The sequence below is a fragment of the Nerophis ophidion genome, linkage group LG13 (assembly GCF_033978795.1).
Source record: "Nerophis ophidion isolate RoL-2023_Sa linkage group LG13, RoL_Noph_v1.0, whole genome shotgun sequence".
NCBI lineage: Eukaryota > Metazoa > Chordata > Actinopteri > Syngnathiformes > Syngnathidae > Nerophis > Nerophis ophidion.
Genome location: NC_084623.1, coordinates 35248714 through 35274971, shown reverse-complemented (window position 1 = coordinate 35274971; position 26258 = coordinate 35248714). Strand labels below are relative to the sequence as shown.

The 26258-nt window shown below is 39.1% G+C and overlaps 1 protein-coding gene across 2 annotated transcripts; it reads right to left on the bottom strand.

Annotated features, from left to right (window-relative positions):
* Positions 1-1923: 1923 nt before the first annotated feature.
* Positions 1924-26258, bottom strand: LOC133564486 (uncharacterized). Of its 2 annotated transcripts, none has more exons than XM_061918836.1 (5): positions 25538-26258; positions 25422-25464; positions 18810-18893; positions 18423-18665; positions 1924-2189 (listed from the first exon to the last, which is right to left on the bottom strand). In XM_061918836.1, exons 1-5 carry the CDS (start codon positions 25910-25912, stop codon positions 2071-2073), a joined length of 864 nt encoding a protein of 287 aa, XP_061774820.1. In that variant the 5' UTR covers positions 25913-26258; the 3' UTR covers positions 1924-2070. The 2 variants fall into 2 exon arrangements, with proteins under 2 accessions (XP_061774820.1, XP_061774819.1); XM_061918835.1 differs by lacking the exon at positions 1924-2189 and adding an exon at positions 4578-5278.

Here is a 26258-nt window from a genome sequence, read left to right as displayed (position 1 = left end):
TTAAACTGTTTGACTATTTGCTCACGAAGTTGTGGACAAAGTGGTGTACCTTGCTCCATTCTTTCTTTTGAAAGACTGAACATTTTTTGGGAAGTTGTTTTTATACCCAATCATGGCACCACCTTTTCCCAATTAGCCTGCATACCTGTGGGATGTTCCACATAAGTGTTTGATGAGCATTCCTCAACTTCATCAGTATTTATTTTCCACCTTTCCCATCTTCTTTGTCATGTGTTGCTGGCATTAAATTCTAAAGTTAATGATTATTTGCAAAATAAAATATGTTTATCAGTTTGAACATCAAATATGTTGTCTTTGTAGTGCATTCAACTGAATATGGGTTGAAAATGATTTGCAAATCATTGTATTCCGTTTATATTTACATCCAACACAATTTCCCAACAGGGAAACAGGGTTTGGGTATGTATATATATATATATATATATATATATATATATATATATATATATATATATATACTTTTGAATTATTTCAGCTTTTTCTTTTAATTCATCTTGTTGTGCTGTATTTTTGGCAATCATTATTGTTGTTTTCCTTCATCACGCATTAATTTTTCTTCAAGGTTTTTTTCACGTAAAAGGCGGGGTACACCCTGGACTAGTCGCCACCTCATCACAAGGCCCAAAACATTAGTTATTTTACAAATTTTTAAACCTGTTATCTTAACTGATCAAAAATCTTTCAGAAGGGTAAAAAAAAATACATGTTTTATATTTTAGTTTTGGATTTTAGTTTATTGAGATTTTTCAGCAAAAAATACATAAATACGAATGTTTTCACCACCTTCCAAACGTAAGGACTGTTTGGCTTTAAAGATGATTAAAATTACAGATACGCAGGAGGTTAAATGTTGTCTTTTTGCACTATTTAAAAAAAAAAAAAAAGTTTTTTTGGGGGTTAAATTTACTTTTACAAAGTGCTGCGGTCCAATAAAAAGCGAATCCCGAGCCCCGCTTTTGACACCCCTGTTGTAACACCACTTAGTTAAGATCTACAGTTGGCATATAATACAATCAACACTATTAATGGAATATATTTATTTCATTAACGAGGAAGGACATGACAAATGGAGGTTTCTTTCAGATTCAAAGTGTCAAAGTTAAAAGTGAACTATTATGTAAATGTATTCAATCAGGTCTTTTCTGTGAGAGAACAAAAGAAGAAGTTACTTTCATGTGTCTTTTGTCACATGTGCCTGTCTTGATGCCAATGGGCTGCATTTAAACTGTTGCTGATGTGGATGAACTAATTATGGGGTATTGATGTATGACAATAACAACAATTATCACACACACTTGAAGCCATAATTGAGGATGAGATGATGTAATGGGGTGAATACACACTTAAAATGACAAACTAAAGATTTTTCAAGTAAATTTGTCATCTCTCCACGTCAGCATAAAAAAGAGGCCTTTCGAGTGGCGAGACTCTTTAAAAATATAATTTTATTTTGGTCTAATAAGAAACTCTCTGACACATTGACTGTTATTCAGTCTGCTGGAATGCACACAAACTGAATTATGTTCAGCTGAAAAGTGGCCAATATTTTTTTTCTTCTCAGCTTCTACCTTTGATTCAAACCAAATAATTGTTCATGACATTACGGCGCTGTAATTTCATTGAAACGGCCAAAACACAGCCAATAAAAAGTGACAGAAGGGGATTTAGGTTCATCCTGAACGTATCCCTAAATTTTTCAAGAAACAGCCTCTGTGTCAGATTTTTGTTATCCACATCCACATTTCAGCATTTTCTACTAATGCCTTTATGCTGTTTGTCGCTGATTGATTAGTATCAAAGGATTTTCGTGAAAAATTATGGGATTTACATTGCGATTATTGCATTTCATGTTATGTGTGTACAGGGGAAGAAGGCGGCACAGACAGCGGGGATGTTGTTTAGTCTATATTTATTATAATTACAATAGAAATGGAGTATGTGAACTAATCCAAAATGTGTGTGACTAAGTGTAGAGATTAGCTGCAGTGTGGTACCGGTAGTGTTGAGCGAGGTGCGGAAATCTCAGAGGGGGCAAGGCAGGCTCGAAGGTCAGTGCGCTGGCGTGAGGTAAAGGGCAGGGGCGAGGCGTGAGGTCGAGATCCAAGCGACAGCCAGGGAACCAGAGGAAATACGGGAATACGAGACACAGCTCGTGACGCGAAAGGCTGCTGGAAGACGAAAGGGAACACGAGACAAATTAACACGGAGGTGGAGAAAACACAGACAGAGTTTGTGCATCGAGCTTGATGAGTCGGCTTACTGTACTGGAACAGATCGCTACGTTCTGGCCCGGGACGCAGGTTTGCACTGGCTTAAGACGGCACTGAAGCTCTTCAGCGACAGGTGTGTAGATTGCTGATTGAGCCGACTAAATGCAGTCACCTGCTGCAGTCAGGGTGGCGCGCACCCAGTGCACAGATGAATGCGCACCTAAGCCGTGACATTTCAATTCCGATCACAATCGTCAATATTTATTATATTAATTTTTAGACTGACAAGACGCTAGCAGCGAAGGATGTGTCTCCAAACACAGCACATAGTCAATCGTACTTTCCTTTACATTTCTTATTAGATATGCTAGATTTTATTTATTGTATGTTTACTGTATATGTTTGAATTTTTTATCTTCATAATATGTTTTTCTTGATTTTATTCTTTATTCTTACTCATGGTTCTTACTATTTTGCATATTTTATTGTTTGTACTGCAGCGTTCCTCAGAGGTAACCCTTTGCTTTAAGGAATATATCGGCCCTGGCTGTGGGAATGCTTTGTGTCAGCATCTTGGTGGCAGTGGCGTGATGACTCCCTGGTACAGACGGCTCCGGTGATAGTGTTTCTTCACCTGGTTCCTCTGTTCTCAGCCATGCATTCATGTGTGTCTGTATGCAATTGATGATGAGGGAGGTGGGTCATCGAGCATTGTTTTTTAAGTCTGTAAAGCACTTTGTGTTGCATTTTTTATGCATGAAAAGTGCTTTATAAATAAAATTAGATTGATTGATTGATTTTTGTATAGTATGTCTCCAGCTGTGGTCCTGTAGCGACCAAAGCTGGAGAAAGCCCACCCATTACTCCACTTACCATCATGAGAGGTGATCGGACTAAGTCGGATTAAGTAGGACATCGCTGAAGGCTTAGTTGTGAAATGCACGGCCCACCACTGATTGCCATATTATATTTAACTATTAGCCAACCATGAAATTAAGTGAATGAATGAAGGCCATTTATTATCGGCCTGCGGGTTAAGACTTTAAGACCCCAGGTCGAGAATGAGGATAATATTACGGCAATTGTTTGTGTGTCAGCAATGTCACAGTCAGTGCACAACACATAGGAGGAGAGGGGATCGATCCATAAATTGGTTGTGTCGATTCCCAGGGTTGTATCAGTAGACGATCCAGGTTGATATTGCTGTTTTTTCAAAATATTTTTTCGTTGGTTTCGTTAATGTCTTCATACTTAGGGAATAAGTTCCTGGACTGGGGGGGGGGGGGGGGGGGGGGGGGGGGGGACTTTGAGAGCAAAACCCAAAAGGATTTAAATGAGAAGTAGATTGTAGTTTCTGCTTTTGTTTAGGTATTGCGAAGTGTTTATCCTCAAACAATTATTTGTATTGAAAGACAATAAGGAACTAGTTTAAATAGTGAGTAGATTTTCTGTTGTCATTGAAAAATGTACAGTTAATATATGTGATCAGTATTGGCATCGGCCGATCTCACTCACTGATGATCGGTATCGGAATCGGCAGCATGATACCCTGATCACAAGATCCAAAGTTTTTTCACTATTTTCCTCGATGTTTCTGCTTTTTTTCATCTTTTTGTCATATAATTATATTTATGGAATGTACATGGGCTGCAAAACTATGGACACCCTCTTTCTTGAATAGTATATTTTGAAGACTTTATTGCTCACGATTATTTTTAACAAAACACTTGAACCTGTGAAATGTGGACACAAAATAAGCCAGATATTGAAATAATGCAGACAAAAAGAAAATCACAAGACAATTACAAATGTAGACGGTGGCTTATGTGGCGCATTGCTGCTTTTAAATCAATTCTCGGCCTCGGAAGACATTTGATCTATTCAGGGATTCTTGGCTTGAAAGCTCCCTCAGCTCATTTCTTTTTTACCGTCACCTGCTGTCTTTATTCATGCATGCTGTTTTCTCTTTCCCCCACTCCCGGTTCGCTTGCTCTCTGCTGTCCCTTTGAAGTTTTCGGGAGCCCTGTGGTTTTCAAAGGGTCAAAAAAGGGCAGCCCCACTGTCCTATCGAAAGGCAGAGCGTGGGGCAAACATGTGGTACCACCTGTCTCTGCTGCTCTAAGTCAACGCCGCCGGTGTTACTGTACTCGCACCTCACTATCTTGCCCCCTGCTGATTATACCTTATTCCCGCAGCTTGGCAAAAGCCCGCACTTATGGTTTTAGTGCTCATACCCAAGTATACGAGGACGTGCTGATATAGTGTGAGGACCCCTACCGTCTGACAACCGTCACACTGAGAAAAATCAAGGCGTCCCGCTGTTAGAAGCCCACCATTCCTCACACTTTACAATATAGGACTCATTCCAGCCCAAGCCCCGACCAGCGGGGGTCACACCGAGAATGGAAGGAGGATCCGCAAGTCCTTCAAGATGGAACATTTGCCTTTCAAATTGCAGCCATAGATCAAACCTTTCTGGGGATTTGTGAGTCCGTCAGTCAGTGGTTGTTTCCATTTTAGAGAAGGATTGTCTTATTTAGGCCCGGCTTCCTGTTCTGCAAGCCCAGAAGGATTAGTCCCCCGGTGTCCACAGGAGCAATGTGATCCAAAACCAGGCATCGAACTGGAGTTTGCTGCAGACATCTCCTCAAACTTCTGAATCACTTTACCCACTGATCGGAAGGTGATATCCTTTTGCCATCGGCCTCTACTGGACCCACAAGGATGTCTGTAGGTTGAGTTTTTACTGAGGAACACATAGGGGGGAGGTGGGAGGCCGCAACGCAACCGTATCCAGCCCTGGCCGAGGCCCAGAGTAGGAAGCACTCCCGAGGCATTGAAACACGTAGGCAGGGTGACGAGATGCTCTTGGGTCACAACATTGTAGAAGCTAAGAGTACCCCCTCCAAAGTTAAGGAAGAGTCCGAGAGTTTTGATCTGAGGAGGGACCGTTACAAGGGGCTCCCTGCACCCATCGTAAACGGCGCAAAACGACAAACCGTGTCTTTCCAGCCACCAGCCTTTAGAATTGTGCAGTGAGCTCACACCTGAAACAGACAGGATAGTGCATCAGTATGAATCCTCAAAACAGGGGTCGGGTTGGCGTCGATGAGAACCTGGTCTTAAAGTTAAATTTAAAGTTAAAGTTAAAGTAACAATGATTTTCACACACACACTAGGTGTTGTGAAATTTGTCCTCTGCATTTGAGCCATCCCCTTGTTCACCCCCTGGGAGGTGAGGGGAGCGGTGAGCAACCGGAATTATTTTGGTGATTTAACCCCCAATTCCAACCCTTGATGCTGAGTGCCAAGCAGGGAGGTAATGGGTCCCATTTTTTAATAGTCTTTGGTAGGGATGTCCGATAATATCGGACTGCCGATAATATCGGCGAATAAATGCTTTAAAATGTAATAATCGGAAATTATCGGAATCGGTTTCGAAATTATAGGTATGGGTTTCAAAAAGTACAATTCAGGACTTTTTAAAACGCCGCTGTGTACACGGACGTAGGGAGAAGTACGGAGCGCCATTAAACCTAAAAGGCACTTCCTTTGCGTGCCGGCCCAATCACATGATATCTACAGCTTTTCACACACACAAGTGAATGCAAGCATACTTGGTCAAATGCCATACAGGTCACACTGAAGGTGGCCGTATAAACAGTTTTAACACTGTTACAAATATACGCCACACTGTGAACCCACACCAAACAAGAATGACAAACACATTTCGGGAGAATATCCGCAACATAACTCACAACCTACCGATCTCAGGGTGGACACTCTAACCACAAGTCCACTGACATTCCGATTCGCTCTGAGCCGTCAATATTTTTAAATGCCAATTCATATTTTCTATGCTCAAACAAGCTTTTACTGTGTATCTCCATACATTGTGTGGGGCCGCTCCTCTAAATCAATAATCCGCCATTGCGGCAAATATACTACAGGATATTTCTTACACGTGATAATAATAACCAGAGGACAAGGCTAAATAATAATTCAGTGGAACCTCTATTTATGAACCACTCTTTGTGAGTTTGGGTGAGCTGATCCATACCCACAATTCTGCTGTTAGTTACTGTGCTACGTTTAATGCTATTCAAAAGCCTTTTTAAGACATTTTCTCGATTTGCTGGTTCAATATGAGTCTAAGGAAATCAACAAAGATACGTGGTTGAAAATTTAAGAGGTATCCACAGTTTACACTGCTTTCCCTGCCTTCCACTCCCTTCTGCTTTATGGCAGGAAGACTAATTGACAATGTAAAGTGTTTTTACTCCTATCATTATAGCGACCTGGCTGTTCAAGTTAAGGAGTTTTGTGTTTTCAAGCTAAGTGCACCACAGGGCTAGTGACAGCTTCTTGTTGTATTGGCTTTGTTATTAAATAGAAAGTTGATCCACCAGCCCCGTCCAATGTTTGTTTGATACAGAGTTCAGTATAGCACTTTATATTTGGTTCCAAGTACAAACTTTTACTAAAATGTGGACTTTTGTCTATGCTGTAACCCATTATTCCTATTAACAGTTTCTTATCAATACATTGGCTTCAATAAACAAACTTTTCTTTTTACAAACCCTGTTCAAGAACCAATTAAGTTTGTATTCCATTTGCTTGCCTATAATTCTGCAAAATCGGATGTCTAAACCAGTGGTTCTTAAATGGGGGTACGCGTACCCCTGGGGGTACTTGAAGGTATGCCAAGGGTTACGTAAGATTTTTTAAAAATATTCTAAAAATAGCAACAATTTAAAAATCCTTTATAAATGTATTTATTGAATAATACTTCAACAAAATATGAATGTAAGTTCTTAAACTGTGTAAAGAAATGCAACAATGCAATATTCAGTGTTGACAGCTAGATTTTTTGTGGAAATATTCCATCAACATTGATGTAAAGATTTACTTTTTGTGAAGAAATGTTTAGAATTAAGTTCATGAATCCAGATGGATCTCTATTACAATCCCCAAAGAGGGCACTTTAAGTTGATGATTACTTCTATGTGTAGAAATCTGTATTTATAATTGAATCACTTGTTTATTTTCAACAAGTTTTTAGTTATTTTTATATCATTTTTTCCAAATAGTTCAAGAAAGACCACTACAAATGAGCAATATAGTTTGCAGTGTTATACAATTTAATAAATCAGAAACTGATGACATAGTGCTGTATTTTTCTTCTTTATCTCTTTTTTTCAACCAAAAATGCTTTGCTCTGATTAGGGAGTATTGGAATTAAAAAAATGTTCACAGGGGGTACTTCACTGAAAAAAGGTTGAGAACCCCTGGTTCAAACAAATAATCCTTGCACCGGTATCTTAGGCTACGTGCTTTTTTTATCGAAAGTGACTGCAAAATAACCTAATAACTCTCCATCCCTGTCACATGACCATATGAAGTAGGCCTGCAAGAGTTTCTCATTGTGTACAGATGTTGCTTTTTTAATCAATTCAATGACAATGAGATGATTCAACCCTTAGGAGTACGATGTAGTTTTTTTGTATTTTTAAATTCATTTGTCTTTACCTTTTATATCGCACCATAGAAACTGTTTATCTTGCCTTGCTTTCCCATTTTTCCAAAACAACCTCACGTGTGACAGTATTTTTCCATTTGAGCATATTATACTAACACATCAGGCCTTACAGTTAATTTATGCCGTGTGTGTGTGTGTTTGTGTGTGTGGGTGTGGATGTGTGTGTGTGTCTTCATACGTGTGAGTGTGCATATGTATGTGTAAATGTGTAATGAACCCTTCTTCTAACTTACAATGCAATTATAAAATGTATGATTCGAAAGCTCATGCACTTACATTTAGCAAACAGCAACAATAAATATAGTCAATTATTAGTAGTTATATATATATATATATATATATATATATATATATGTATATATACCTTCAAAGCCTTAGACAGCTACCATTACAGTTACATTAATATATGCTAAGTAGGGGAGAGATCTAGCTTTCCCGTCACACTTTTACAGGCTAACAAATGTTTATGCTGTATAAAAGCCATTTTGAGAAATACTGAGAAGCAGAATATTTACAATTGGACACTAAAACACAAACTTCTTACACCACAGAAAACTTTGTAGGTGAGCGCTGATCCTAATTATATAAAATGCCACACTTTAATGCAGGGGTGGCAAACTCAAATACAGAGTGGGCCAAAATGTAAAACTGAACAAAGCCGCGGGTTAAGGTTGAACAAATTAACCTTTTAATAGGGACCCAAACAGGTTTTTCATTGAATATTGAACAAGCAAGGCTTATATATCTTTATAGTGACATGCAAAATCGAGTTTCAAATAATAATAATAATAATAATAATTCAAAATAATCAATGGCAGATCAAATACAATTTAAACAAAAATAGAATGCCTATTTTGTAGATCAAAATAAACTTTTTTTCCACAGGCTAATAATACATTTCAAAATAAAATAACAATGAATGAATCAAACATTCAAGCCTTGAAATAGCAAGAGAAAGTGCGTGAATAAAACGTTAATTAGAGCTCAGTTTGCGACACTGATTTGCTTTAACACTAAATATGGAACAAGCGACACTTATATAACTTAATAGTGCAAAATCCACTTTCAAAAAAGAAACAAAAAAACATCAATAGTATATTAAATAGAATTTGAATGAAAAATGTTATTCCTGTTTTCTACTTGCAGCCTTCTGAGGTAAATGTCAACATTAACTTTTTCCACAGGCTAATAAATTAGAAAATAAAATAACAATGTGGTGGGCGGGGTTTGGGGGGGTGGGGTATGGTGGTAGCGGGGGTGTATATTGTAGAGTCCCGTAAGCGTTAATGCTGCAAGGGGTTCTGGGTATTTGTTCTGTTGTGTTACAGTGTGGATGTTCTGCCGAAATGTGTTTGTCATTTTCATTTGGTGTGGGTTCGCAGTGTGGCGCATATTTGTTACAGTGTTCAAGTTGTTTATACGGCCACCCTCAGAGTGACCTGTATGGCAGTTGACCAAGTATTAATTGCGATCACCTGTGTGTGTCTGTGAAAGCCATAGATATTTTGTGATTGGGCAGGCACGCATATTCAGTGCCTTTAAGGCACGCCCCGAGTATTGTTGTCCGCATGGAAATCGGGAGAAAGATTGCCCGGGAGATTTTCGGGAGGGGCACTGAACTTCAGGAGTCATCCAGGGAAATCGGGAGGGTTGGCAAGTATGAGTATTAGCGGTGAATGTGGTGTTATAATATGTTATATTGTCATTATACCGGCGGGCCAGCTCTAATGTTAATTTGATATTGCCTCAAGTGCCAAATTAAATTACACGGCGGGCCAAATTTGGCCCGCGGGCCAGAGTTCGACACCCATGCTTTAATGTGATAGACAGCACCCTCTGAGGGAGAGATATAATGAGCGTGACAACCAGCCCCATTTTCCCCCACACAAAATTTCAAAAACATGTTTGTCTTTTTCACCTAAATAAATTGCACATATTATTGTATTGATTTTTGTTATGTAGGTTAAAATATTTTATAAATTGTGCTCCAAAGTGTGGCTGATCAATTTTTATTTGTTGTTAACGAGTTTTATTAGTACATTTCAAAAATATCTATATTTTAAAAAAATATTACTATCATTTTTTTATTTCAGAAAAATAGATGGATGTTAAATAATTTTTTGTTGTAATTTAATCCATACTTCTTTTATGTTGTGGCGTCGTGGTGCGAGAGGTGCTCTTCCTGGATGCAGTTCGAGCTCGTACACAGCGTTACAGGTAGAAATAAAGTATTTATTTAACTAAAACAGGCTGATAACAAACACACTGGGTTTCAAAGGCAAAACAAAGAGCTAATTAGCATTAGTGCTAGGAGAACAAAAGGCGGCTAAGCGTGGAAGCATTAGCGAGTACACTCAAAGAAACAAGGAGGCTAAACGTGGAAGCTCGCGAATACAAAATGAAAACCGAGTCGTCACTTGTGGACACAAACTGTATGTAACGCAGACTGAGAGAAGAGAACGAGTAACTGAAACAGGCCGGTTAAATAGCGTCTCTAATGAAAAACAGGTGTGCAAACAAAGGCAGGTGAACGAATCAAGACGCCATGGTGACAAATACAAACAATGAAGTGCACAAACCAAGAATCGGAAGAGTCAAACAATAAACACAACAGACTCAAAATCTAAAACCATACATGATCTGGGAGGCGGACCATAACACATGTAATGTTTTATTCAATCTTAATAAGGATACAGTGTTATGCAGAGGTGTACTTAAAACAATTTTATCGACCAATGACACTATTCATCGTTGCGGTGGATAGTGGGGTTGGGGGTGATGCAAAATGTTTTCTTCCTATGGGTATTGTAACAGAAAATATTATCTAATATCAGTGATTCTCTAATTGCAGTATGCTGACTCTATCTAGTGGTACGCCAAATTTGGCCCGCCGTGTAATTTCACTTGGCCCTTGAGGCGATATCAAATTAACATTAGTGCAGGCCTGCCGCTGTAACACCGCATTTACCGTTAATACTCTTACTTGCCAACCCTCCCGATTTTCCTGGGAGACTCCCGAAGTTCAGTGCCCTTCCCGTATTTCATCCGGGACAACAATATTTGGGGTGGGCTTTAAAGGCACTGCCTTTGGCGTTCTCTACAAACTGTCTCCACGTCCGCTTTTCCTCCATACAAACAGCGTGCCGGTCCAGTCACATAATATATCCGGCTTATACACACACACAAGTGAATGCAATGCATACTTGGTCAATAGCCATACAGGTCACACTGAGGGTGGCCGTATAAACAACTTTAACACTGTTACAAATATGCGCCACACTGTGAACCCACACAAAACAAGAATGACACATTTCGGGAGAACATCCGCACCGTAACACAACATAAACACAACAGAACAAATACCCAGAACGCCTTGCAGCACTAACTTTTCCGGGAAGCTACAATATACACCCCCCGCTATCACGAAACCCCGTCCACCTCAACCCCACCGCCGAAAAGAGGCATTCAATTTTTATTACAATTTTATTTGATATGCCATTGAGATTTTTTTATTATTATTATTATTATTTGAAACTAGATTTTGCATGTCACTATAAAGTTATATAAGCCTTGCTTGTTCAATATTAGATGCAAAACTTGTTTGGGTCCCTATTAAAAGGTTAATTTGTTCAACCTCGGCCCGCGGCTTTGTTCGGTTTAAAATTTTGGCCCACTCTGTATTTGAGTTTGACACCCCTGCTATAAATCATCAAATTCTCATTTCTAAATGATATACTTATGGAGTTAGAGGAGTTGCATTGGACTGGTTAACCAGCTATTTACAACAACGACAGCAATATATTGAGATTGATGATTACAGGTCAAAATGTATGACTATTGAATGTGGAATTTCACAAAGTTCGATTTTAGGACCCAAACTTTTTATTTTATGTATAAATGATATTTGTGAGGTTTTGAAAATTTTACAGCACGTATTATTCGGAGACGATACAAATTTATACTGTTCAGGAGACGACTTGAAAATCTTAGCCGAAAATATTGAAGAGGAAATGGTAAACTAAAATTGTGGTTTGATGTAAATAAATTATCTATAAATTTGGAAAATACTAAATGTATGGTATTCAGTAATAAAATAATGGTAGAAGTTAGTTTATCCATAAACAATGTGAAAATTGAAACAGTGTCTGAAATCAGATTTCTTGAGGTCATCCTAGATGAAAAGTTGACATGGAAAGCTCATAAACTGTATTGCATGTGAAAAATAAGGTATCTACAATGTAATTATTTTGAACAAGGTAAATACAGTTCCCCGTATAACACAATGAGAATGTTATATTGCTCAATTATTCAGCAACATAATGCCTTTATTTATTTGACAAAAAAGAGCCATTCGTATTATTTTCAAAGTAGGATATAGAGACCCGACCTCTGATAAGCGGAATAAGTTGGATGGAGGAATGGATGGATGGATATAGAGACCAGACAAAGCCACTGTTCATTAGGGCAGGATTATTAAAACTCTAAGACATTGTAGATGTTCAAAACTAGAAATAAAGTTCTTCCGAAGGACTTACAAAAGTTATTCATGTTCATGTCTGAAGATGTGAATCACAGAAGGCCGTATGATTTTAAACATCCAAGAGTTCGAACAAATTTGAAATAAATGTGCTTGTCTGTTGCTGGTGTGAAAGCATGGAATTCTCTAAACAACGACTTAAAAATTGCAAGATTATTTTTTTATTTAAAAAGAGAAACAAAAAGACACGACTGGAATTATATCAAATTGAGTTTTTAATTTGATTGGACGTGTCGTTGTGAAAATGCTTAAACGAAAATTAAAAAGTATGTTGGAGTTCGGGTGTTGGTGGAGGGAACAGTGATTTATCCATCCATCCATCCATTTTCTACCGCTTATTCCCTTTCGGGGTCGCGGGGGGCGCTGGCGCCTATCTCAGCTACAATCGGGCGGAAGGCGGGGTACACCCTGGACAAGTCGCCACCTCATCGCAGGGCCAACACAGACAGACAGACAACATTCACACACTAAGGCCAATTTAGTGTTGCCAATCAACCTATCCCCAGGTGCATGTCTTTGGAGGTGGGAGGAAGCCGGAGTACCCGGAGGGAACCCACGCATTCACGGGGAGAACATGCAAACTCCACACAGAAAGATCCCGAGCCTGGATTTGAACCCAGGACTGCAGGAACTTCGTATTGTGAGGCAGACGCACTAACCCCTCTGCCACCGTGATTTAGTCATCTAAAATAATTTGTTCTAAAAAAGGGGTCGGATAAATACAAGAATATAATTCTTCCATTTGCTCATTTCTGATCATGGAAATGTATAAGAAATAAAAAACAATGAAAGTGTGAACTGTACATGGCTGGTATATATGCATTTTCATGAAAGAAATAAATGATGATGATGAATCAAACACAGTGTTACTGTTCAAACTGTGCGTAATGTTATAGTGGTCAAAAATATTAAATGTACTTGTTAAATAAAACTTCTGCCTTATTTTCTTGATTAGGTGCGGCATGGCGTAGTGGGTAGAGCGGCCGTGCCAGAAACATGAGGGTTGCAGGTTCGCTTCCCACCTATGGACATCAAAGTCGCTGCTGTTGTGTCCTTGGGCAGGACACTTCACCCTTTGACCCCGGTGCCGCTCACAATGGTGAATGAATGATGAATGAATGATTGGTGGTGGTCGGAGGGGCCGTAGGCGCAAACTGGCAGCCACGCTTCCGTCAGTCTACCCCAGGGCAGATGTGGCTACAGATGTAGCTTACCACCACCAGGTGTGAATGAATGATGGGTTCCCACTTCTCTGTGAGCGCTTTGAGGCTTTGAGTATATAACAATAGAAAAGCGCGATATAAATCTAATCCATTATTATTATTATTATTATAATACTTAGGTCTACTACTCTTCTTTTAATATTGGTGGTGGTGCTGAGAGAGAACCAAGCATTTTCTCAGGTGGTACTTGGCAAACAAAAGTTTGAGAACAATTGATCTAATCTTGTTTAATCTAATCTAAAATGTACAAATTGCATTTTTAAAAGCATCTTGAATGAATGAAAAATTATTTTAATTTAATTTATCTTGTCAATTAAGGTCTGTGGATGGCATGACAAAAATAATAGTAATAATTAAAGCTGCAAGCAGCGATGGACGGGACCGACTTTTGCTGGTGTTTCCTGCCTTTACCCATGCAACATATCTTTACCTTCACGTTACATACCTTCCCTGGATCCTAGGGTCACACTGGTGCTTCTTTCTGTCACCCATAATGTTTGAAAAAAGGTGATGGGTTTTTACAAAACTTTTGTTTTGAAGGGGTAATTGCCAACTTCCTGTTGATTTTTGCTGAAGGATGTCAATTATTAAAATATAGGTCTAAGTGAGACCTACATAGAGGTTTTCTGTTTCATGTCTCTGTCATGCCTGTTAATCTGGTTTTATGTTTGATCATGTTTTGTTTTGTTTTCTGGACTCTATTTGCGTTTGCACTTCCTTGTTTTCTTGGTCACCATAGCTACTCATTAGTTTCCACCTGGTTCCCCTAGTCACGCCCCGATCATCAGCCTCTCACACCTGTTTCTAGTTACCACGGCCACTATTTATGTCACTTGCTTTCTGTTCATCGTTTTGGGTACTTTGCATTCTGCCTTATGCCTTCATGCCTGCATTTTTCGTACAAACCTTCACGCCTTGCCACGCTGCTAACCCTTTGGACCCTGCCATTTAAGATCTGTGTATTTTTCGCCTAAAGTGCAAGTTTTTGGTTTATTGAGTATCGTTGTTAGCATCTTTTGTTTATTTATAGATAGCCATGCCATTGTGCAGTTTTTGTTGAAGTTTTAGTATAGATTATTAACCGCCACCGAGCGTGTCCTTTGTTTGCCTTTTTGTATTTTTGTAATTAATAAATATGTACTCACATTCATGCCTGACTCGTCCCACATCATCTCTGCATCGAGGAAGCAAAAACAACCACGGTCCCGGCTTGACAGTCTCTCCGACATTCCTACCGGAAGTTACAAGCATACCGTTGCGATGTGTGGGTTCATTTATTATTTGTGTGAGACCACAGCTATCAATTACAGTCTGGAGCGCTACGCACGGTGGGTCCGATGGGGTATTCATATGGATATTAAAGTCCCCCATTATGATTATATTATCGGCGTGTGTCACTAGATCAGCAACGAACTCTGAGAATTCATTAATAAAGTCCGAATAGGGCCCTGGGGGGCGGTAGATAACAGCCAGGTGTAGAGGCTAGTGCTTGTCGGGGGCATCACCGTTTCCAAAGTTACGATACTCCCGTATACTAAAGTATTGTCCGATCATTACCTTATAAAATTCGAGGTTCAGACGCATGTTCGTCAAACTAATAATAATAATACCTGCTATAGCAGCCGCAACATTAATACAGCCACAACGACAACTCTTGCTGACCTACTGCCCTCGGTAATGGCACCATTCCCAAAGTATGTGGGCTCTCTTGATAACCTCACTAACAACTTTAACGACGCCCTGCGCGAAACCATTGATAACATAGCACCGCTAAAGTTAAAAAAGGCTCCAAAAAAGCGCACCCCGTGGTTTACAGAAGAAACTAGAGCTCAGAAATTATTATGTAGAAAGCTGGAATGCAAATGGCGCACGACTAAACTTGAGGTGCACCATCAAGCATGGAGTGATGGTTTAATAACTTACAAACGCATGCTTACCTTAGCTAAAGCTAAATATTACTCAAATCTCATCCACCGTAATAAAAACGATCCTAAATTTTTGTTTAGTACGGTAGCATCGCTAACCCAACAAGGGATTCCTTCCAGTAGCTCAACCCACTCAGCTGATGACTTTATGCAATTCTTTAGTAAGAAAATTGAAGTCATTAGAAAGGAGATTAAAGACAATGCGTCCCAGCTACAACGGGGTTCTATTAACACTGACACGATTGTATATACGGCGGATACTGCCCTCCAAAATAGTTTCTCTCGTTTTGAGGAAATAACATTAGAGGAATTGTTACAAAGTGTAAATGGAATAAAACAGACAACATGTTTACTTGACCCTCTTCCTGGGAAACTGATCAAGGAGCTCTTTGAATTATTAGGTCCATCAGTGCTAAATATTATAAACTTATCACTCTCCTCGGGCAGTGTTCCCCTAGCATTCAAAAAAGCGGTTATTCATCCTCTTCTTAAAAGACCTAACCTCGATCCTGACCTCATGGTAAATTACCGACCGGTGTCTCACCTTCCCTTTATTTCAAAAATCCTTGAAAAAATTGTTGCGGAGCAGTTAAATGAACACTTAGCGTCTAACAATCTATGTGAAACCTTTCAATCCGGTTTCAGGGCAAATCACTCCACGGAGACAGCCCTCGCAAAAATGACTAATGATCTATTGCTAACGATGGATTCTGATCCGTCATCTATGTTGCTGCTCCTCGATCTTAGCGCTGCTTTCGATACCGTCGATCATAATATTTTATTAGAACGTATCAAAACACGAATTGGTATGTCAGACTTAGCCCTGTCTTGGTTTAACTCTTATCTTACTGATAGGATGCAGTGTGTCTCCCATAACAATGTGACCTCGGACTACGTTAAGGTAACGTGTGGAGTTCCCCAGGGTTCGGTCCTTGGCCCTGCACTCTTCAGCATCTACATGCTGCCGCTAGGTGACATCATACGCAAATACGGCATTAGCTTTCACTGTTATGCTGATGACACCCAACTCTACATGCCCCTAAAGCTGACCAACACGCCGGATTGTAGTCAGCTGGAGGCGTGTCTTAATGAAATTAAACAATGGATGTCCGCTAACTTTTTGCAACTCAACGCCCAAAAAACGGAAATGCTGATTATCGGTCCTGCTAGACACCGAACTCTATTTAATAATACAACTCTAACATTTGACAACCAAACAATTAAACAAGGCGACACGGTAAAGAATCTGGGTATTATCTTCGACCCAACTCTCTCCTTTGAGGCACACATTAAAAGCGTTACTAAAACGGCCTTCTTTCATCTCCGTAACATCGCTAAAATTCGCTCCATTCTGTCCACTAAAGACGCTGAGATCATTATCCATGCGTTTGTTACGTCTCGCCTCGACTACTGTAACGTATTATTTTCGGGTCTCCCCATGTCTAGCATTAAAAGATTACAGTTGGTACAAAATGCGGCTGCTAGACTTTTGACAAGAACAAGAAAGTTTGATCACATTACGCCTGTACTGGCTCACCTGCACTGGCTTCCTGTGCACTTAAGATGTGACTTTAAGGTTTTACTACTTACGTATAAAATACTACACGGTCTAGCTCCATCTTATCTTGCCGATTGTATTGTACCATATGTCCCGGCAAGAAATCTGCGTTCAAAGGACTCCGCCTTATTAGTGATTCCCAAAGCCCAAAAAAAGTCTGCGGGCTATAGAGCGTTTTCCGTTCGGGCTCCAGTACTCTGGAATACCCTCCCGGTAACAGTTCGCGATGCCACCTCAGTAGAAGCATTTAAGTCTCACCTTAAAACTCATTTGTATACTCTAGCCTTTAAATAGACTCCCTTTTTAGACCAGTTGATCTGCTGTTTCTTTTCTTTTTCTTCTATGTCCCACTCTCCCGTGTGGAGGGGGTCCGGTCCGATTCGGTGGCCATGTACTGCTCGCCTGTGTATCGGCTGGGGACATCTCTGCGCTGCTGGTCCGCCTACGCTTGGGATGGTTTCCTGCTGGCTCCGCTGTGAACGGGACTCTCGCTGCTGTGTCTTGGATCCTCTTTGGACTGGACTCTCGCGACTGTGTTGTATCCATTATGGATTGAACTTTCACAGTATCATGTTAGACCCGCTCGACATCCATTGCTTTCCTCCTCTCTAAGGTTCTCATAGTCATCATTGTCACTGACGTCCCACTGGGTCATTATTGTCACCAATGTCCCACTGGGTGTGAGTTTTCCTTGCCCTTATGTGGGCCTACCGAGGATGTCGTGGTGGTTTGTGCAGCCCATTGAGACACTAGTGATTTAGGGCTATATAAGTAAACATTGATTGATTGATTGATTGATTGTTTGTGTTTTCTTCCTAGGAGCAGTTTTGTCTGTGTTTTATTCCTAGGGGGCGCTACAGCGCAATTCTGAGTTTTTTTTTTATTTTTTTAATTAGATCGCAATTTTCGTTAGTCCTGATGCGTGTGTCCAGTTTGGTGAATTTTGAAGCATTTTAAGGGGGTCAAATTACAGCTCAAAGAGGCAAAAATGAAATTTTTTAGGAAACTTTTTTTTGAAGGGGTTTTTTCCAACTTCCTGTTAAATTTAGCTGAAGAATATTATTTTTAAGAAATGTAGGTCTAAGTCAGACCTACATAGAGGTTTTTGTTTCATGTCTCTACGACATTCCTAACGGAAGTTACAAGCGGTTTTGTCTGTTTTTTCCTAGGAGGGGCTAGAGCGCAATTTTGAAGTATTTTTTTTTTTTTTACTTTATTAGATGGCAATTTTTGCCAGTCCTGATGTGTGTGTAAAATTTGGTGAGTTTTGAAGCATGTTAAGGGGGTCAAATTACAGCTCGAAGAGGCGGCAGAATAATAATAATAAAGAATAAAACCTTAGAAATACAATAGGGTCCTCTGTCCCAAAGGGTTATTCGGTCCCTAATAATGATGATAAGCATTCTTACCAATTTTATAGATGGAGCTGTTGTAGACGTCTACCTCCCAGTAATATTGGCCCTGAGCGATGATGACATCAGTGCAAACCTCAGGGAGGTCCTGCGTAACGCCAGGGTCAGAGGTCATCATCAACCTCCTGACATTTGGAAGTGGACAAGTAGGGCTTATTCCTCGGTAAGTGACAATGAGCAAGGAGTTGGAAAGGTGGAGGGAGGTGGGGGCAGTTAATGGGTCCAAAGCAAAGCGCAAACCTAAAGAAAGTGTCAGATGTCAAAAATGAAGCAGAAACACAGTATATTATTTTTTTCCTTGAGTTTATGCTAAAAAAACACATATTTAACATCCATTTACTGTACATAGACTCTTTTCTAAGTTTGGGAATCTTGCTTTCTTACCAAATACAGAGCTCTCCATCTCCTCCTCCTGTAGATCCACATTGCTCTCAGCTGGTGGTATTGTGAAACTGCAAGCACTGGAACCTGAACATTATTCACAGTCAGAATTACCCACATCCATAACTATATAAAGCAGAACCATCTATATTAATGTATTGTTTTTTCTAATCAATAAAATTAGTTGGTTTTGGCAAAAGTTATTTCCAATGTGCTTTGTAGTGGACATACTACCCCTATATTGTCATATAAAAATATATAAATGGCTGATGCAAAAAAATGCATGTGTGTTGGAGGAAAAATATTTTTGCAGTCTTATTTATGATATGATGGCCACTGCAAAGAACCTTGCAAAGATAGGTATACAGTACATGTGAAAATATGCAAATGACCGGCATTTGTTTTCTGGGTCCCAAGAGCGTATGCACAAACATGTTGTGCTTAAGTCAGCGATGAAATATATTAAACAGAAAGATAAGCATTCCATCTGTTGGACTTACTGGTGAAGTGCCAGTTTGTTGCATCGAGGTCAAAAATATCAGTGAGACACAGGGGCCGTGAACCCCTCCCAAAAAGTTATCACCTCAAAAAATGTTTTTGTTATGTTTATCGAATGCACATTGTAGTATATTCTAGGGACAACAATCGATTACCGGTATTAATGACAAACTGCGGTAAGAGTCCCAATGGTTAGTATTACCTTTTCAAATTTAATTATCGTAAAACCATGATTACTTCACTCTGCATGTTGGTACTGCTCATTTCCTGGGGTAGCAGCTAGCGTGCTGATCGCAAGCTGGCAATTAGTCTGCTGATCACCATGTACAGACTCCGTTTCCATATGAGTTGGGAAATTGTGTTAGATGTAAATATAAACGGAATACAAGGATTTGCAAATCATTTTCAACCCATATTCAGTTGAATATGCTACAAAGACAACACATTTGATGTTCAAACTGATAAACACTTTTTTTTTGTTGCAAATAATCATTAACTTTAGAATTTGATGCCAGCAACACATGGCAAAGAAGTTGAGTAAGGTGGAAATAAATACTGCTAAAGTTGAGGAATGCTCATCAAACACTTATTTGGAACATCCCATAGGTGTTCAGGCTAATTGGGAACAGGTGGGTGCCATGATTGGGTATAAAAGCAGCTTCCGTGAAATGGTCAGTCATTCAGAAACAAGGTTTGAGAAACGGTCACCACTTTGTGAACAAATGTGTGGGCAAATCGTCAAACAGTTTAAGAACAAAATTTCTCAACAGGCCATTGCAAGGAATTTAGGAATTTCACCATCTACGGTCCGTAATACCATCAAAAGGTTCAGAGAATCTGGAGAAATCACTGCATGTAAGCGATGAAACAACAGACCTTCGTTCCCTCAGGCGGTACCGCATCAAAAAGCGACATCAGTGTGTAAAGAATATCACCACATGGGCTCAGGAACACTTCAGAAAACCACTGTCAGTAAGTAGAGTTGGTCGCTACATCCGTAAGTGCAAGTTAATACAACTATGCAAAGCCAAAGCCATTTATCAACGACACCCAGAAACGCCGCCGGCTTTGCTGGGCCCAAGCTCAGCTAAGATGGACTGCTGCAAAGTGGGAAAGTGTTCTGTGGTCTGACGAGTCCACTTTTCAAATTGTTTTTTGGAGACGGTGAACGTTGTGTCTTCCGGACCAAAGAAGAAAAGAACTTTCAGGGCTATTTTAGGTGCAAAGTTGAAAAGCCAGCATCCGTTATGGTATGGGGGTGTTTTAGTGACCAAGGCATGGGTAACTTACACATCCGTGAAGGCACCATTAATGCTAAAAGGTACATACAGGTTTTGGAACAACATATGTTGCCATCCAAGCAACATTATCATGGACGCCCCTGCTTATTTCAGCAAGACAATGCCAAGTCACTTGTTACAACAGCGTGGCTCCATAATAAAAGAGTGCGGGTACTAGACTGGCCTGCCTGTAGTCCAGACCTGTTTCCCATTAAAAATGTGTGGCGCATTATGAAGCCTAAAATACCACAACGGAGACCCCGGACAGTTGAACACCTTAAGCTGTACATAAAACAAGAATGGAAAAGAATTCCACCAGAAAAACTTCACAAATGGGTCTCATCAGTTCCCAAAGGTTTATTGAGTGATGTTAAAAAAAAGGTGATGTATCACAGTGGTGAACATGCCCTTTCCCAACTATTTTGACACGTGTTGCAGCAATGAAATTCCAAGTTAATTATTATTTGCAAAAAAAAAATTAAGTTTATGAGTTTGAACATCAAATATCTTGTCTTTGTACTGTATTCAATTGAATATGGGTTGAAAAAGATTTGCAAATCATTGTATTCCGTTTATATTTACATCTTACACAATTTCCCAACTCATATGGAAACGGGGTTTGTATTTCGAATGCTAACATGAACACAGGAAACAATAATGTATTCTCTCCCAAGATAGAGTGGTATATATTAAGATCCATGAATGGATGTGTTTACAATAAGAAAATAACCCACGTAATGTTGCGTAAACCAGAAGTGAAGATATATAGAACATATTTAAAAACTACAATAAGAATAATAGGGCTTCTAAAAAAACAGAACAATATTTAATGTTTATTCCGCAAAGGAAAATCTGTTTTGTTTGTTTATTTGTTCATTCAGTAAAATTTGTCGTTTAATGAGTGTCCCTAAATTTGTACGTCTGAGATGAAGAGAGCAGTTATGGTGTTGGTTTCCAGCGTAAACAACTAAAAACTAAGGATTTGGGCATTGTTTTCTCTAATCGCATACATTTGTGTAAATATGGCCAAGATATGGCACTATTGTGGGTTTCCTGCACATCATCTTCATCACTAAAGGAACAATCTAATCTGGGGGAGAGAATCCCCCTGCCACTTTCAAGTATGTTTCCTTTTTTTTGAGTCGTCAGCTTGAAGCGTCCCTCTGTCTCCGACTCCCTCGTCGTCATGTGACATGCGTGCGTGGCTGTTAAGATTTTGCTTACTACTTTCGATGACCCGCCTTATCTTGCCTCTGATTGGCCAGTCCGTAATGTTTCGCCTTAAATTTAGCCATTTGTGACTCATCATACAAACACCAATCAGTCAATCATGTATTTTTTCTGTGTATATCTCTTTTATCCAGGTCATTGTATATTCTCCATATTTTTGGGGCCTGGATTCGTAGTCCATTTTCTCTCTTTGTAGCTTGTAGCGTTGGTGTAAACTACCTAGCAAGTCATTTGGCTACTAAAAGTAGCCAAACGACAGGAAAAGCGACTCGTTAAAAAAATAGCTAAGCCACTGCCAAGCTACTGGAAAATGTAGTTAAGCTACGTATCTGAGCAACAAGTACCTTGTTTCTGCCCATCATATATACTGTATATATATTTATATATACCGTATATATATACATATATATATATATATATATATATATATATATATATATATATATATATATATATATATATATATATATATATATATATAGGGGCTTCACGGTGGAAGAGGGGTTAGTGCGTCTGCCTCACAATACGAAGTTCCTGCAGTCCTGGGTTCAAATCCAGGCTCGGGATCTTTCTATGTGGAGTTAGCATGTTCTCCCCCTGAAGGCGTGGGTTCCCTCCGGGTACTCCGGCTTCCTCCCACTTCCAAAGACATGCACCTGGGGATAGGTTGATTGGCAACACTAAATTGGCCCTAGTGTGTGAATGTGGGTCTGAATGTTGTCTGTCTATCTGCGTTGGCCCTGCGATGAGGTGGCGACTTGTCCAGGGTGTACCCTGCCTTCCGCCCGATTGTAGCTGAGATAGGCGCCAGCGCCCCCCGCGACCCCAAAAGGGAATAAGCGGTAGAAAATGGATGGATGGATATATATATATATATATATATATATATATATATGTGTGTGTATGTATGTATGTAGTGCTTTGAGAGGCTGGTCAATTCCCCCCCAAAACGGATTAACTCGCTGGAATATAAAAAAAATAAAACATACATCCATAAATATGGATGCATATGCAAAAGTGCAATGTATCTATCCGTACAGTGATTTATTTATATCTGCACCTTATTGCTCTTTTATCCTGCACTTCAACGAGCTAATGCAACAAAATTGTATTCGTATCTGTACTGTAAAGTTCAAATTTGAATGACAATAAAAGGAAGTCTAAGTCTCTAATTCTAAGCCTAAATGTATATATATAAATGTAGAGATCTATATATATAAATGTAGAGATCTATATATATAAATGTAGAGATATATATATATATATATATATATATATATATAGATATCTATACATATATATATAGATATATATATACATATATATATAGATATATATATATATAGATATATATACATATATATATATATAGATATATATATGTATATACATATATACATATATATCTATATATCTATATCTATATACATATATATATATAGGTATATATATCTATATATATATATATATATATATATATATATATATATTTATATATATATATATATATATATATATATATATATATATATATATATATATATATATATATATATATATATACACAGGGCTGTCAAACGATTAAAATAGTTATTCGCAATTAAAGATTGATAGAATTTTTCATCATTAAAAAGTGTATCCCAGACGGATAATTTTCCAGTGTTTAAAAACATGACTGGACAGTAAGTTTACGTTAATGGAATGTGTTTTAAAATTTGGGCTTAAAAATAAATATAGTTGCAGTACGTTGATATCTCGCCTGATTTTGTATTTTGGAGTAATACAATTGTTTTAATTCCTGCTCTGCAAGTCCTTGCATTCAGAGGAGGAGCTACACTATGTTTAGATACCAGCTTCACGCATTACTAGCACACTATGTGGATTGTTATGATCATGTTTTGACTTTCAAAGATGTTTGGTAATGGTATCTGCATGAATGTGTCTTAACCTTCTCTATTTATTAATACATTGTATTATTCAGCTTGTTAAAAAGTCTATAAGTGAGGCGTTTCAACAAGAACATGTTATAAAATAATTTACAAAATATTTCAGCCAGCCAGAAACTCCCCCCATATTCTTCAACTGAAGTAATCACATTTATTTAGGTTCAAATGGCACAATTTACTTTACAATACATCACTGACAAAGCATGATCATATATACTATTAAGACATTTTTATTTTGTCAAGGTAGTTAAGCAGATTAGCGCTTTAATTTTGAAGCCATTCTATGTGTCATTCTTGATTATTTCGCGATATTGCCATATTTTTGCTGAAAGGATTTAGTAGAGAACATCGACGATAAAGTTCGCAACTTTTGATCGCTAATAAAAAAGCCTTGCCTGTACCGGAAGTAGCACTCGATGTGCGCGGGACGTCACTGGTTGTAGGGCTCCTCACATCCTCACATTGTTTATAATGTGAGCCACCAGCAGTAAGAGCAATTCGGACCGAGAAAGCAACGATTTCCCCATTAATTTGAGTGAGGATGAAATATTCGTGGATGAGGAAAGTTAGAGTGAAGCACTAAAAAAAATAGAAAAATAAAAATAAGGCGGCAGTGGGAGCGTTTCAGATGTAATTAGACACATTTACTAGGATAAATCTGAAAAATCCCTTATCTGCTTATTGTGTTAATAGTATTTTAGTGAGATTATAAAGTAATACCTGAGAGTCAGATGGCTGCGGTGAACGCCAGTGTCTCTGAGAGAAGCCGAGGAGCCTAGATCACAGCTGCCTTTTTGAGCTGCAGGATGAGGTCGCGTAATCCACTCAAGTCTATGGTAAGAGCCGATTTAATATCACAATTTTCCCATCCAAAAACTTGCTGGTTGACGTAGAGAAATATGTTCGCTTGACCGCTCTGTGTTAAAGCTTTACAACAAACATAGAAACACCGGCTGTGTTTCGGTTGATAAAGGCAGCTGCAATCCACCGCTTAACACCAACAGCATTCTTATTTGACGTCTCCATTATTAATTGAAAAAATTGCAAAAGATTCAGCAAACAAATTTCCGAAATACTGTGTAACTGCGCGATGAAAAGAGACGACCTTTAGCCGTAAGTGGTGCTGGGCCAAAATGTCCTCTCCAACCACTAACGTCACAAACACGCATCATCATTCCGCGACGTTTTTATCAGGAAACTCCGCGGGAAATTTTAAATTGTAATTTAGTAAACTAAACCGGCTGTAATGGCATGTGTTGCAATGTTAAGATTTCACCATTGATATATAAACTATCAGACTGCATGGTCGGTAGTAGTGGGTTTCAGTAGGCCTTTAAGCTCACTGCATTGCATCTACGAACAATATACAGTAAGAAGCATGTTGTTGGTTTACTTCTAGTCATGGCTAACCACAAAATGAATGAGTATTAGTTTCGGAGAGATAGCGCAGTGATCAAAGTATTTAAATGCAGCAATGGGCTTGTTTTTTCAGTGACTCGAAGCTGCAAAATGTGGAATTTGGAGACAGGCTATTTTGATATAAATGGCGTGCCTATATCCGAAATAAACCAGGCAAAACAAGACAACTGTCCATGGAGTTAGTGAAACATTCTTGATGCAGTAATGTATGAAAGGAGCAAGCATTGCTTACATAAACTCACATTGCACTGTGTCTTCATTAGCAACCAGAGAGTAGGTTTCCCCCTGACAGAAGACAGTGGGGCAATATATAAAATCAAAATACCCAATGTGCTTCAATTGATTTGAGAACTCTTACTTGCAGTTGATGTGGTTCAGAAGCCACCTCCCGTTTGTCAGTCTTGAACTTTAGGGTGGGATATCGCGGGAGACAAGACAAAGCAGACGACCACGTCTCGCAGGGCAGCTCCACATGGTAGCGACACAGTGGACACAACACAGAGCAGTTCAAATCTTGTCGGGGGGACCGACCAGACCGCTTGGCCTCTTGGGCAGACATACAGTGCACACACATGGTATGAGAGCATGGCAGGATCAGGGTAACATCATTGTGTCTTTTACAAGCAGGACACTCGGACAGCTCCTGCAAACAATCTGTGTCCTTATTCTCAGTCCCGTGGATACGTTTATTTTCTTTTTCATTTCTTCCGGGACAATAAGCCAGTCCTGACATTATGATAATGAAAAAAATTCCTCTCCCTCACATCTTTGTCTGTCAACAGTGTTGGAATGAAAGTATGTTTCTCCCCATGTGACGTTTGGAAAGAATCCAAAATATGAAAAAAATACAATAATTCCATTTACTGTGTACAAGCGTGACTGTTTGTACATGTCACACAGCCTCAGGCATCAGCTTTTCATCCCTTTTGTCAGATCGTTTGGTGTGCAGTACAGATATCCCGCAGAACACAAAAAAAAAAGAGACAAAATTCACTTTCATACCTCTGCAGAAGACTTAAAGCTACCGGCACTTCTGAAGGATGCAAAGAAGACGTCCAAATGTTGTGAAAACTCCTCGG

Bases quoted from the DNA above. Each gene is read 5' to 3' on its own strand.
- LOC133564486 (XM_061918835.1), bottom strand. From the start codon at position 25,912: ATGTCAGGACTGGCTTATTGTCCCGGAAGAAATGAAAAAGAAAATAAA. The intron at 18,894-25,421 runs GTGAGTTTATGT...AATAATGTTCAG, and splicing joins TAATGAAGACACAGTGCAAT to GTTCCAGTGCTTGCAGTTTC. The intron at 5,279-18,422 runs GTAAGAATGCTT...TGTCTGTTTCAG, and splicing joins CAGCTCCATCTATAAAATTG to GTGTGAGCTCACTGCACAAT.